The 15,102-nt window shown below is 44.0% G+C and overlaps 1 protein-coding gene across 12 annotated transcripts in view; it reads left to right on the top strand.

The window, feature by feature from the left end:
* LOC102126788 (uncharacterized) overlaps positions 1–15,102 on the top strand; it is a 116,153-nt gene that overhangs the window by 50,888 nt on the left and 50,163 nt on the right. For 8 of the 12 annotated variants that reach the window (XM_065546119.1, XM_065546117.2, XM_065546116.1 and 5 more), the window contains exon 4: positions 7,450–7,546. The exons of 1 other annotated variant lie outside the window; for it this stretch is intronic. In XM_065546119.1, the coding sequence (XP_065402191.1) occupies positions 7,450–7,546 (97 nt within the window). Of the gene's footprint in view, positions 1–7,449; positions 7,547–14,828; positions 15,005–15,102 lie in introns of all 12 variants that reach the window. 3 more of the 12 variants (XM_065546112.1, XM_065546111.1, XM_073993174.1) reach the window with 1 other exon arrangement.

Below are 15,102 nucleotides of genomic sequence, written 5' to 3'. Positions count from 1 at the left end.
CTCAGCTCTCTGCAACCCCCACCTCCTGGGTTCAAGTGATTCTCCTGCCTCAACCTCCTAAGTAGCTGGGATTACAGGCATGCGCCACCATGCCCAGCTAATTTCTGTATTTTTAGTAGAGACAGGGTTTCACCATGTTGGCCAGGATGGTCTTGATCTCCTGACCTCAAGTGATCCTCCTGCCTCGATCTCCCAAAGGGCTGGGATTACAGGCATGAGCCACCACGCTCAGCCTAAGAGTCCATTTGAAGCATTTTTATTCTAAGAAAATTTATTTCCATATGTAGTTGGGATGAAAAGTCTATTAAATCCATTCAAACCAAAGGTGCTTTCAACTATACTGTTTGAAGTTACAGTTTTGTTTCTTCCCTTATCCCGTGCTATCTTAAGCCACATGTTGTAAATTAACAGGAAAGAGGGCATTTAAAACAAATGGTTTATGTGAACAGCATTAATCCCATCAAGACTAGTTCGTGACAAAAGCTAAAGATTGCACTCTTGCCTTTTAAGCTCCAGCAAGTAAAACATCTGAACTATTTCTGCTGTCTCTTAAATATTAAGATGTAACACGTTTCTGATGTTTGTTGACATTTGTTGTACTTTTGATGAACAATTAGCCTGCAAGAATATTAACAGGAAATTCCATTCATGAGATAAGCAGCTGTTTGTGCAAAGCTTCAGCCAGATCATGGGACCAAAAATCTTCTTTATGCAACTACTGTTTGTTGAATAGTCAGCATTCCTTGCGTGTTCAAAAGGAAATGCATTGGAAATAACTTTTATGGCTAATTTTGACTTTTATATTTTCGTAAGCAGAAAATAACTTTCATGGTTAATTTTGTCTCTTACACTTGCAGGTAGTAAAATAACGTCCTTTATCACCATGTGAATTTCAAACAGTAGTCATTGACAAATCCCTAGTAATTTCCAAATTGTAATGCAGAATCCTAAGGCTGGTGTTAAGATCCCTGAGTCCACGGCATGGCATAATGCATGATTATTTTATTCTGGAAATAAAAACCTACAATTGTATGAAACACTCTTTTTTTTTTTTTTTTTTTTTTGACAGAGTCTTGCTCTGTCACCCAGGCTGGAGGGCAGTGGCACAAACATGGCTCACTGCAGCCTCGACTTCCCAGGCTCAAGTGACCCTTCTGCCTCAGCTTCCAGTAGCTGGGACCATAGACACACGCCACCACACTCAGCTAATTTAAAAAATTTTTTGTACGGACAGGGTCTTGCCATGTTGCCCAAGCTGGTCTTGAACTCCTGGGCTCAAGCAATCCTGCCTCCTTGGCCTCCCAAAGTGCTGGGATTACAGGCGTGAACCACGGCGTCTAGCCAAGAACACGCTCTTATTCAAAAACATTTCTTAGGCCAGGTGCAGTGGCTCACACCTATAATCCCAGCACTTTGGGACCAAGGTGGGTGGATCACCTGAGGTCGGGAGTTTGAGAGCAGCCTGGCCAACATGGGGAAACCCCATCTCTACTAAAAATATAAAAACTAGCCGGACATGGTGGCACATGCCTGTAGTCCCAGCTACTCAGGAGGCTGAGGCAGGAGAATCGCTTGACCCCAGGAGGTGGAAATTGCAGTGAGCTGTGAGCTGAGATCGTGCCACTGCACTCCAGCCTGGGCAAGAGATCAAGACTGTCTCAGGAAAAAAAAAAAAAAAAGTTTATTTTCCATTTTTTGAGCTGTTAAAACATTTCATGTAATATTCACATAGCAACATGTATTTGGTATCCACTAAATTACTGGAGATACAACTCCAAAGGCATTTGGAGAGAGGAAAAAGGCTGACAAATAACTCGGTAGATAATTTTGCCACCACAGAAATGATGGCAGGTCTCTAGAAGCACTGAGAAGACAAAAATAGTTCTTCATGGAGGGGTGTCTTATCAAAGATTCACTCAAAATACATCAATCATCAGTCACCAAATCCTATAGCATTTACCTCCTAAATCCCATCCCCTCTGCTTCTTCCTTTTTTTTTTTTTTTTTTTTTTTTTTTGAGAGGGAGTCTCGCTCTGTCGCCCAGGCTGGGATGCAGTGGCCGGATCTCAGCTCACTGCAAGCTCCGCCTCCCGGGTTTACGCCATTCTCCTGCCTCAGCCTCCCGAGTAGCTGGGACTACAGGCGCCCGCCACCTCGCCCGGCTAGTTATTTTTTTGTATTTTTTAGTTGAGATGGGGTTTCACCTTGTTAGCCAGGATGGTCTCGATCTCCTGACCTCGTGATCCGCCCGTCTCGGCCTCCCAAAGTGCTGGGATTACAGGCTTGAGCCACCGCGCCCGGCCTGCTTCTTCCTTTTTATCTCACTGTCCCGACTGCCCCCTCTCCTCTCATCTGCAAAAAGCTATCTGCTTCCATCTAGCCTGCCTGCTTCTCATCTCTCTGATACACCATTAAAGTCCAAACTTTTTGGGTCATGTGGCTCTATCAGTAAAAGATTTCTGACCAGGCATCCCCAGTATGACACTTATTTATAAACTCTACACGTGCACTGCTTGCTCTCAGTCATGTGTAAGTATCAGTAAAGCTTAGTGTCTCCCTTGTTTTATTTTCAGGTTAAAGAATACATCTGTATCCAATTTTCTTGCATACTTTTAGGGGTACAGGCCTCCCTTGTAACATAAGAGACCACTGCTCAAAACGGCTACAAGAGAAAGTTTCTGAAATGATATCAGCTCATAATTAACACCCTCTATATGGTCTTTCGCTTTGACTTTAAAATAAACCCAAGGCCCTTCTGGGTTTCCTTTTCTGCCCATGATAGCCTCAGACCTAGAGCTAAACAGGGGTCTGCTCAGATGAACAGATGCACCTCTCCATCCTCACCCCTCATCCTTTTTCCTGCATATCCAGGCCTTTGCTGGAGTCCCACGGACCTCTTAGCAGGGAAGGAGTTAAGACAGAGCAGGCACTGCCTACTAACAGCAGCTCTTGACTGCCCTGTGCCAAGTGGTTTTCCAGTTGAGAGCACCCCTGAGGTTTAACTGGCCAAGGTCTGAACTACAATTTTTCAGGAGGATTAAGAAATGTCCCTTTTAAAGCCCATTTCCAGGAGTGTGAGGTGATTATATAACAGATAGGAAACGAGCCTAGGCATCTTTTACCTGCTCCAACTGGCTAGAATAATCTATCATAAATCCAAAAGGTAATTCCAATATGCATCCCATCACCTAAACTATTCCACATCATTTACATGAAATCATGTAAATCATGACATCATGGTTTCTACCCAACCTTATAAGCCAGTTTTGCCTTCTATAGTCAGTCAAGTTTCCCATGAATGCTATCATCACCAACCCTGCTTTCCACATAGCAAACCTGACATTTCAGCTCAATTTCTCCCTCTCCTTCATGCCCACATCTATTTACCAACACCTCCCCAACCCCGGCTGGGAGAAGTCTTTGAAATCCATCTTTCCTCCTCTGCTACTCATTCGTCTAGACCTTCGGCATGTCTTGCTTGAGGAATTACAGTCATCTCCTACTTTGTCCACCAGCCTCCAGGTTCTCTGTTTTAGCTCAGTTGCCTAATTATCTTCTTAAACAAAAGTTTAGCTGGTATCCATATACCTGTCTTAGTAAAAACATTTGAGCACACACCTCTAATATGGGATTATTTAAAAATTATAAACATGCATTACTTTGCTAATATATTTTGCATATTGTAAAATTATATATATACAAATATAAATTTAAAAGTGTGGCATGGGCCGGGCGTGGTGGCTCACGCCTGTAATCCCAGCACTTTGGGAGGCCGAGGCGGGCAGATCACAAGGTCAAGAAATCGAGACCATCCTGGCCAACACGGTGAAACCCCATCTGTACTAAAAATATAAAAATTTGCTGGGCTTGGTGGCACGCACCTATAGTCTCAGCTACTCAGGAGGCTGAAGGAGGAGAATTGTTTGAACCCAGGAGGTGGAGGTTGCAGTGAGCCAAGATCACGCCACTGCACTCCAGCCTGGGCTACTGAGCGAGACTCCGTCTCAAACAAACAAACAAAAAAAATCACTGATCAAAGCAAAGGACCCAGAACACTAGGAATATAGAGGAAGAGAAGCTTCACAAAAGGAAGCTCAGGAGGGGAAAATGTGATGGATCCTGTCCCAGATAAAGTATCATTCTGTGTCAACCACTTGAAAAGTTTGAGCAAACTACTTGACTCCAAAGTGGAGAAAAGCCAGAAAACCTCATTCTTCTAATTTCATCAAGGCAGGCCCATAGGATCTGCCTATTTAGCAAGGAAAGGACAACTTCTGAAAGACGTTGAATGGGCAAGTTACGAACAAATGTATGGGTGTCTCCTGGGTAGCATGCCCTTCAAGATTATCTGATTCTCCAAGGGCCTGCAGTTTTCATTGTCTTTGAGCTATTTTACAACTCTCCAGGTTGTAGAAAACTAAAAATAATGCAAATGACTCTTGTCCACAGAAATGCAAATGAATTTTTTTTCACTGGAATACAACCAATAATACTGCCCTATGAACATCGACCAGTTTTGCATCCATTTTTAAGATTCATTTTAGCATTCCTGATTGCCTAAAGATGTGTGTGTTATTCGAATTTTCCTTTGAATCAGTTGTAACATCTTACTAGTTATCTCATTAATTGATGAGTTAAATAAAAGCTTTTACACATGTTCATTTTCATGAAAATCGTGATTTTGCCTTTTTAATAAAAACGTATTATAAAAACGTATTCTTTAGATTTTTTTTTCTTTCTTTCTTTTTTTTTTTTTTTTTTTTTTTTTTTTTGAGACGTTGTCTCGCTCTGTCGCCCAGGCTGGAGTACACTGGCCAGATCTCATCTCACTGCAAGCTCCGCCTCCCGGGTTTACGCCATTCTCCTGCCTCAGCCTCCCGAGTAGCTGGGACTACAGGCGCCCGCCACCTCGCCCGGCTAATTTTTTTGTATTTTTAGTAGAGACGGGGTTTCACCGTGATAGCCAAGATGGTCTCGCTCTCTTGACCTGGTGATCCGCCCGCCTCGGCCTCCCAAAGTGCTGGGATTACAAGCGTGAGCCACCGCGCCCGGCCTGTTTCTTTGTTTAGATACGTTCTTTAGAAACCAAGAATCCAGGAAAACCTGTGAGACTTACATGTCCTCTTGATAGGCGAGCAAAGAACCCAAAGGAATTTCCCTCCCATCATCCTTCTGTTTCGATGTAATAGAGCTGCTGCAGTTTTGCTGTAAAACGACTTAAACTTCTTTTGAAGATGTCAGCTGCCTCTGCCTTTTGCAGAAAATTCTGTTAAAGGTGAAACAAATAAAACTCTAATTGAAGCTTTGCCATTCAAACCTACACGGGCTGTCAGAAATTCAGCCACGGCCTCTTTCTTCCCTTTACTTCCCAGTCTTCTACCGCTAGGACCCCGCGCTCCAGCCGTTTGTTCTTCATCCCCTTACACTACTCCCTCCACATAGAATGGGTGAGAGTAGGGGGTCCTCCCTCCTTCTCATTCTTCAAGATCTTGTGGGAGAGTCACCTCCCCATGTGACAAGGCTCAGACATTTGCAGAAATGGCTACAAGACGTTCACATCTTCTCCTAAATTTCCACAGAATTTGTACAAATCTTTTCCGCTTAGATGCAAACATTTCATGGTTTTGCATGAGTATCTAGTTCAGAAAGCTCATTTTTCCTAGCTAGCTCTAGCATTTCACTTTGGGGATGAAACTATGTGTAAGGGGCAGACGATGAGGACTTAAGGATGGAATTTGGAAGCAAATTACCAAAATAGAGCTCAGCAGCTTTGCTTAATAAAAGAGAATTCAATGGATGGAATGAGGGAGGTAATGGAAAGTGGAGAATGGAGGAAGAAGAAAGAGTAGAGAAGAAAAGGAGCAGGAAGAGGGAGGGCAAAAAGAGTTCTCATCACAATAGTGGTGGGGGCCAGGTATAGTGGCTCATGCCTGTAATCCCAGCACTTTGGGGGGCCGAGGCAGGTGGATCGCTTGAGGTCAGGAGTTCAAGACCAGCCTTGAGCAACATGATGAAACCCCGTCTCTATTAAAAATTCAAAAATTGGCCAGGCACAGTGCCGTGCTCCTGTAGTCCCAGCTTCTCGGGAGGCTGAGGCATGAGAATCACTTGAACCCAGGAGGTGGAGGTTTCAGTGAGCCAGGATCACGCCACTGCACTGGAGCCTGGGTGACACAGCGAGACTCTGTCTCAAAAAAAAAAAAAAATAGTGAGAGAATAAAATTAGAGTTGGTGGAAACACTCAAGTAACAGTTTGAAGTATAGGGGAGTCTGTTATTGAAGTTTCAATGAATTGCTCTATGGTTCTGCAGTATGCCGTCCTTGTCATCAAATTGCCAGCAAAACTTTGCCACAGACAGCTGCATCATGTGCGTTGTGTTTTCATGGAAAGAGCAAACAGTCAAGGGTTGTGTCCCACATTTGTGTTGACTCCACAGAAAAAAGGAAGGAACAGCTGCAAGACAGAGAGTGGAGAACACAAATTCAGCAGAAGCTGGAAGCAGAAAACAGAGGTGACTGGGAGTGTGATAGGAATATCCAGAAATTTTGGCAAACCCACTGAACTTTCATTGTCTGATGGACAAAGAATTTGAGCAGATCTGACTTAGATCTAAGAAGGGAGTGGCAGATAGCCCAGTGGACATCTGGTTGCCTCAGATATGTGATCCTGCTGTATCCGGATGAGATCCTGACCTAGGAACTCCTCAGAAGCAGGAGGCAGAAGATACTCATTTCTCCCAGCAAAGCAAAATGCTTGCCTTATAATGGGTGGTGAAAAAATATTAATGCATCACTTAACAAACTTTAATTAATTAATAAGTAATGAAATGTCATTTATTCTAGTTGGTAGCCTAATACTCTGTTTTTAGCCCAAGCTATTTATTATCTAGAGGCACTTGGGCTTCTTATATTTATTATATAATATTATTTTATTTATATTATTATAGTTATTTTTATTTTTTCTGGGATTAAAATACTCATTATTCTTTCATGGTATCAAGTAATGTGTCAACTCCTTGAGGTTGTCATTGTTCTTAAGTGTTCTTAAATGTTCTTAAACCACATTGAGTAGGGCCCTAATGACCCAAACAAGTTCAAGTTCCCTATTGGCTACAATCTGACCAGTCCCATAGGGGCTGTAATGGGCTGAATTATGTCCCCCTCATCACAATTCATATATTGTAGCCCTAACCTGCAGTGCCTCACACTATAACTGTATTTGGAGATAGGGCCTTCTTATGGTTTGGCTCTGTGTCTCCACCCATATCTCACGTTGAATTGTGATCCCCAGAGTTAGAGGTGGGCCTGGTGGGAAGTGATTGGATTATAGGGGTGGTTTCTAATGGTTTAGCACCATCCCCCTAGTGCTCTCATCATAGAGTTCACAGGAGATATAGTTGCTTGAAAGTGTGTAACACCTCTCCCTTCACCCTCCCTCTCTCCTGCCAGCCATGTGAAGACGTGCCTGCCTCCCTGTCACCTTCCACTATGATTGTAAGTTTCCTGAGGCCTCCCCAGCCATGCCTGCTGTATAGCCTGCAGAACAGTGAGTCAATTAAACTTCTTCTTTTTATAAGTTACCCAGTCTCAGATAGTTCTTTATGGCAATGTGAGAACAGACTAGTACAGGCCTTTAAAGAAGTAATTAGGCTGGGCGCGGTGGCTCCAGTCTGTAATTCCAACACTTTGGGAGGCTGAGGAAGGCGGATCATGAGGTTAGGAGACCGAGACCATCCTGACCAACAGGGTGAAACCCCATCTCTACTAAAAATACAAAAACAATTAGCCAGGTGTGGTAGTGCACGACTGTAGTCCCAGCTACTCGGGAGGCTGAGGCAGGGGAATAGCTTGAACCTGGGAGGCAGAGGTTGCAGTGAGCCCAGATCACACCACTGCACTCCAGTCTGGTGACAGAACAAGACTCCGTGTCAAAAAAAAGAAGTAATTAAAGTAAAATGAAGTCTTATATTGGACTCTAATCTGACATGCCTGGTGTTTGTATAAGAAGAGAGTATCAGGACAGAGACACAGAAGACCATGTGAGGACATAGAGGAAATGTAATGATCTGTAAGTCAAAAAGCAGTTTCAGAAGAAACCAAACCTGCCAACACCTTAATCTTGAACTTTCAGCCTCCATAACTGTGAGAAAATAGACTTTTATTGCTTAAGCCACACAGTTTGTGGTTTTTGGTTACAGCAACCCTAGTAAGCTAATATTGCGACCATATTTTCCAAACTAGAAATTGAGACATGTGACTTGACAAGTACAAGTGATTTATAGATTCAATTGACTGGAATACCCTATATTTGAAACCCATCCATACCTAATCCATAGTTAATTCACAAACTTACTTCCAAACAGGACTTTACTTAATCCTAGAAAAATATTGTCACTGAACTCTTTATAAACTCTTAGGAAAGGGGGTTCTATTCCCACCCTTGAAAATATACCAAATCCCAAGTTCTAAAACTAAAGTTTTAACACCATGCATCTTTTTTCGGGCATTTTAAAATCAAACTAAGTACAATTTAGAGAGAACTAAGGGCAGAAATCCATGAACTTCATGGACTTTTTATTTATTTATTTATTTATTTTTGAGACGGAGTCTCGCTCTGTTGCCAGGTTGGAGTGCAGTGGCGTGATCTCAGCTCAGTGCAACCTCCGCCTCCCGGGTTCAAGTGATTGTCCTGCCTCAGCCTCCTGAGTAGCTGGGATTACAGGCATGTGCCACCATGCCCAGCTAAATTTTGTATTTTTAGTAGAGACAAGGTTTTACCATGTTGACCAGGATGGTCTCAATCTCTTGACCTTGTGATCCAACCGCCTCGGCCTCCCAAAGTGCTGGGATTATAGGCGTGAGCCACCACACCCGGCCCGGACTTTTCATTCCTAACGTGTAAGTGTAGGTGAAATTATTGTAAGAGTACACTGTTCTATTTTTAGAAGAGAAGAAATCTGAGAATCTAGCATGCCTTCAGGAAGACAAGACCTTTAAGAAGAGTAGCACAGGCCGGCATTCACATCCTCAGGCCAACCACCTACATAATTGGAAAACACCTAGGGACACAGAGGAATTATTTTAAACTAAATATTTTATCGGGGTACAGTAGCTCATGCCTGTAATCCCAGCATTCAGAGAGGCCAAAGCTGAAGGATTGCTCGAGCCCAGAAGCTCAAGTCTAGCCTAGGCAACATAGTGAGATCCTATCTCTACAAAAAATGAAATTAAAAAATTATCCGGGCATGGTGGTGCATGCCTGTAGTCCCAGCTACTCAGAAGGCTGAAGCAAAAGGCTCCACTGAGCCCAGGAATTCAAGGTTACAGTGAGCTATGAGTGTGCCATTGCATTCTAGCCTGGTCAACAGAGCAAGATCCTGTCACACACACACAAAACCCCAATTATTCTTTAAGATCTAAATCAAAAAACGAGGCGCATGTGGTGGCTCACACCTGTAATCCCAGCACTTAGGGAGGCTGAGGTAGGCAGATCACTTGACATCAGGAGTTCGAGGCCAGCCTGGCAAACATGGTGAAACCCCATTTCTACTGAAAATACAAAAATTAGCCGGGCGTGGTGGCACGTGCCTGTAATCCTAGCTAGTCGGGAAGCTGAGGCAGGAGAATCGCTTGAACTCAGGAGGCGGAGATTGCAGTGAACCGAGATTGCGCCACTGCACTCCAGCCTGGGCGACAGAGTGAGACTTCATCTCAAAAAAAAAAAAAAAAAATGAATTGAAACTGGCTGTAGTTGTTGCTATAGGGCATGTTAACTACAATGCCTGTTTTTTCCCTCAGAGCTGCAATAAGAAAAAATCAAAGCTCTCACTTATTAATGTACACTACAAAAATGCTAACATATGTATATTTAAACTCCCATGGGGAATTCAAAGAAAATGATGAAGCTTGTGGAGTCCTCATCAAGTGCAAGCCAGGTGTGAATTTTTTTTTGCCTTTTGCCAGAAAACTTCAGACTCACAGACTTTATATTATAACGAAGTGATTCAAGTCACTCCACAGGTGAAAGAAACACAGCTAAGTTAAAAGAAAAACTAAATTATGAATGTGTATGGAAGAAATACAATGATTTGACTCTGGGGTGAGATAACAAAGTAGAACCAAATTTAAAAATGGCTAAATTCACAAAAGGCAATGAAGAAAAATTTTAAAAGCATAGCTAGGGAAAAATAAGTTTCATCTACTGTCCTTACAACACATGAAAAGAGAAAATCTTTTTTTTTTTTTTTTTTTAGATGGAGTCTTGCTCATCGCCCAGGCTGGAGTGCAGTGGCACGATCTTGGCTCACTGCAAGCTCTGCCTCCCGGGTTCACACCATTCTCCTGCCTCAGTCTCCCGAGTAGCTGGGACTACAGGCGCCCGCCACCACACCCGGCTAATTTTTTGTATTTTTAGCAGAGACGGGGTTTCACCGTGTTAGCCAGGATGGTCTCAATCTCCTGACCTTGTGATCCGCCTGCCTTGGCCTCCCAAAGTGCTGGGATTACAGGCGTGAGCCACCACGCCCGGCCGGAAAAGAGAAAGCCTTATACTAAATCTTTAAAACATGTTACCCAAAAAACCCCAGGTGTTCTCCAAGATGGGAAGGTAGGTAGCTCCTAGCCTTGCCTCCCCAGCAGCAACATCACAACAAGAAAATGGGTGGAAACCAAGCACAGCGGTTCATGCCTGTAATCCCAACACTTTGGGAGGTTGAAGTAGGAGGACTGCTGGAACCTGGGAGTCCGAGACCAGCCTGAGCAACATCGTGAGACCTCATCTCTACAAAAAATACAAAAATTAGCTGGGCACGGTGGCACAGGTTTATAGTCCCGACTTTCGGGAGGCTGAGGTATGAGGGTCACCAGAACCTGGGAAGTCAAGGCTGCAGTGAGCCTTGATAGCACCTCTGCATTCCAGCCTGGGTGACAGAGTGACACCCTGTCTCAAAAACAAGAAAACAACAATAACAATAAAACAACAACAAATAGAGGTTTCCAAGGCACAAAAATAAATAAACACATTTTCTCAAAGGAGAAAATAAGAAAAAACCCACTTGAATCCAAGGCATGAAGTGCACAGAAGCCTCATTTAAAATGCTCAACCTCTCTTCGGATTAAAACTGCCATCACAATAGGTGGGGCAGAGAACAGCCTTGTAAAGGACAGGCTCCAGAGACAGACTCCGTGTGCTCGAATCCTGCCTCCACTACATATTAGTTGTGTCATCTTGGGCAGGTGCCTTAATGTCTCTAGCATTAATTTCCTTAGCTGTGAAACGAGAATTATTATAATTCCTACATACAAGGCTAAAATTAACTGATATACATAAAGCACCTAGAAAGGTGCCATGCAGGCCAGGCGCAGTGGCTCACACCTGTAATCCCAGTACTTTGGGAGGCCAAGGCGGGTGGATCACAAGGTCAAGAGATCGAGACCATCCTAGCCGACATGGTGAAACCCCGTCTCTACTAAAAATAAAAAAATTAGCCAGGCATGATGGCGCATGCCTGTAGTCCCAGCTACTCAGGAGGCTGAGGCAGGAGAATCGCTTGAACCTGGGAGGTGGAGCCAAGATCGCACCACTGCACTCCAGCCTGGAGACAGAGTGAGACTCCATCTCAAAAAAAAGAAAGAAAGAAAGAAAGAAAGAAAGAAAGAAAGAAAGGAAGGAAGGAAGGAAGGAAGGAAGGAAGGAAGGAAGGAAGGAAGGAAGGAAGGAAGGAAGGAAGGAAGGAAGGAAGAAAGGAAGAAAGAAAGAAAGGAAGAAAGAAAGAAAGAAAGAAAGGTGCCAGGTGCACGGTAAGCTATATTCATGGGACTCTATTCATGTTGACTGTTATTATTATTGTGATTTTGTTGAAGTCCACAAACTCCTTTTCTTTCCTCTATCACCTCTGACTAGGAAGGATGTGGAGGGCCCATAGTGGACCAAAGTACCATGTAAGATGCGGGTGATTTAAGATCACAAGTCTCAATCCCTGGCCATCAGACTAGTGGGACAAGCGTATAAACAAGCTCCAGCAGTGATTGTCCCCATCCATGCGTGGCAGGAAACAGTCCCTGGGAGGAGATTAACTTGAAAGATCCTCACTGCCAACACCAGTCCCAACCCCAGGAAGATATGGAGGAGCCCCCCACTCCCTTCTCAGCGGGCAATTGTGTTTTGATCATTTTCATTTAAACAGTCGGCTTACATCCTTCCCACTCTTCCTCCTCTAGCGCTGTCTGCCACACTGGGCCGGCCTTTTCTTGCCATGCCTCTTGCACAGTTTGCCACCTAAGCACAGCACACAGGCTTCTCTCTGAAGCTCCTGCATCACACACAGAACCATCCTGACTCAGCATGGATCCCTGTCTTTGTCCCTCATTCCTCTTGAGTTATGTAGCATTCCCACATACATAGATGCCACATGTTACATTCTTAACCTTTTCATGCCTTCTTCCCCATTCCCATGATGCTTAAGAGCAAAGAAAGGGAAAACAGTCCAAAAAGCAGGGCAACGATATATGACTGTCGTCACTACGCATCATTTCGGGAGCAAGGTCCTTAGAGTTGTGCAGTTCACAACCTGAACAACCTTATGCAGCAGCTCTGGCAGCAGGAGCTCTAATAGAATGTGTACTAGGTACACTTGGAGCACAGTAGATAGAGCGGTCAGTTCTAGGTGGGGAGGCCAGGGATAGCTGTACAAAACAAGTAGTCATTGACCTAAGATCGTGAACCACAGGTAGAGGTCCTCCATTCTTCCAAAGGTCTAGGGAGGATGTCCAGTGGAGAGGCAGCTGCTTGGGAAAAGGTACAGAAGCATGAAACAGTCCCACATTTTGACATTACGAGATGAGCAAGGACTGGGAAGCATCTAGATCAAAGGGGATAAGGAAGGAGCAGCTGGAGGTGAAGCTGAAGACATAACCGTTTGGGGAAATGCATGCTAAGCTAATGAATCAGAGAGTTCGAGGCACTTATGCAAGGGCTGAGGCCTGGGGGGAAGGGATTACACAAGAACAAATTTGTGCTTTAGAAAGATTCCTCTAGCAGTGTAAATACGGGCGAAAGTGGAGCCAGGCTGACCTGGGAGACCACTCAGAAGCTCTCATCGTAGTCCAAGAGCTAAAGATGAGTGTCCACATTGATTTCTGCAGGTATTCCAGAAACATTTAAAAAACACAAGAGATGGGGCAAGGTGACTTACTGGGATGGGAAGTAGCTGAAAGACACCAGGGTAAACAGATCCCTAGCTTTGGTAAGTGAGTAGAGGATAGTACTTTTACCTGTTCTAAAGTGGTACAGGAGGAGAAGTAAGTTTGGAGGACAAATAATAGGTTGTCTATAGCCGTACCACCTTGAACACGTCTGATCATGGAAGCTAAGCAGGGTCTGGCCTGGTTAGTACTTGGATGAGAGAAATAATAGGTTGAATTACAGGAGTCCTTAAAACATGCAAGTAGGCCGGGCGCGGTGGCTCACTCCTATAATCCCAGCACTTTGGGAGGCTGAGGCGGGTGGATCCCGAGGTCAGGAGATCCAGACCATCCTGGCTAACACAGTGAAACCCCGTCTCTACTAAAAATACAAAAAATTAGCCAAGCATGGTGGTGGGCGCCTGTAGACCCAGCTACTTGGGAGGCTGAGGCAGGAGAATGGCGTGAACCCGGGAGGCAGAGCTTGCAGTGAGCCAAGATCGCGCCACTGAACTCCAGCCTGGGCGACTGAGCGAGACTCCGTCTAAAAAAAAAAACAACAACAACAACAACAAAATGCAAGTAAATATATTGAAGCACTAGTTGGTTATTTAGAGTCTGGAGTTCAAGAGCAAGATTTGTTCTTAAGGTAACAGTCACAAGAGTAGCTAAGAGCACAATGAAAATGAAAAATGGAGATAGTTACTATGAGCTATTCATTCTGGGGCATTTATAAAGGAAAAATGACCAGATGTAAAGTTGAGGAAGGTGTTTTTCTAATGAAACCTGAAATATTAATGGATGCAAGAAAGGAATAAGGCAAGAGGGAGAGACTGAAATATGAGAAAGATGGAATCATCAGAGTGAGATCCAAGAGGGGATATGGTCAAGAGCATAGTTGGGCTGGATGTGGTGACTCACGCCTGTAATCCCAGCACTTTGGGAGGCTGAGGCAGGTTGATTGTTTGAGCCCAGGAGTTCAAGACCAACTTAGGTAACATGGCAAAACCCCGTCTCTACAAAAATACGAAAGTTAGCCGGGTGTGGTGGTATGCACCTGTAGTCGCAGCTACTCGGGGAGCTGAGATGGGACGATTGCTTGAGCCCAGCACATCGAGGCTGCAGTAAGCTGCAATTATGCCACTCCACTCCAGCCTGGGTGACAGTGAGACCCTGTCAAAAAAAAAAAAATCGTAGTCTTCACTCAGATCCCTGAAACTGCAAGTCTAGGCTGGAAAAAGAAGGCATTCACACCTCGGAACTCTTTTTCTCTAAGAAATAGAAAATAAATCATTGATTCATTACGTCATTCTTTTGGTCACTATTTTCTGAGCACCTACAAAATACCCTGGCACAATAGGCACCATCCTTGTCCTCCTGGAACTTAAAGGCTGGGAGTGTGGCAGGTGTTAATCAAATGCCTGTACAAGTAAATGCAAAATTGCAACTGTGATAGGTGCTATGTCAAATTACATGGTTTGATAAGAGTTTATAGTAAAAAGAATTGGCCTACTCAGGTGTCAGCAAAGCTTTCCTCTCTGAATAGGTCAATTCCCCCCACTATAAACTCTTTTCAGCACAAGTCAAACCCTTATTGGCACACAGAGAACTTGTCATTGATGAAGTGGCATAATTTCAATTCACAGGTTGGAGTCAACGAGTAGAGAAAGACAGGAAGAGGGCTTGGTATATGCAAAGGCCCTGTGGAAGCAGGGAGTACTGGAAGTCCTTGGATCAAAAGACAGTCAGTGTGACCAGAGCAAAAGAGTGAGGTGGAGAGTGACGAAAGATCAACCTGGAGAAGTTAGTAGAACCAGACAAGGTAGGATCTTACAGGACATCCCATAAAAGTTAATCTTAATAGTAAAGCACTAGGAAGTCATTGATGAGTTTTAAAAAGGGTAGGGGGCTGAGCTCATG

Source organism: Macaca fascicularis, chromosome 6 (genome assembly GCF_037993035.2).
Source record: "Macaca fascicularis isolate 582-1 chromosome 6, T2T-MFA8v1.1".
In the NCBI taxonomy this organism is placed as follows: Eukaryota; Metazoa; Chordata; class Mammalia; order Primates; family Cercopithecidae; genus Macaca; species Macaca fascicularis.
Note: the sequence above shows the minus strand (reverse complement) of the source record. Positions and strands in the feature narration are given on the sequence as shown.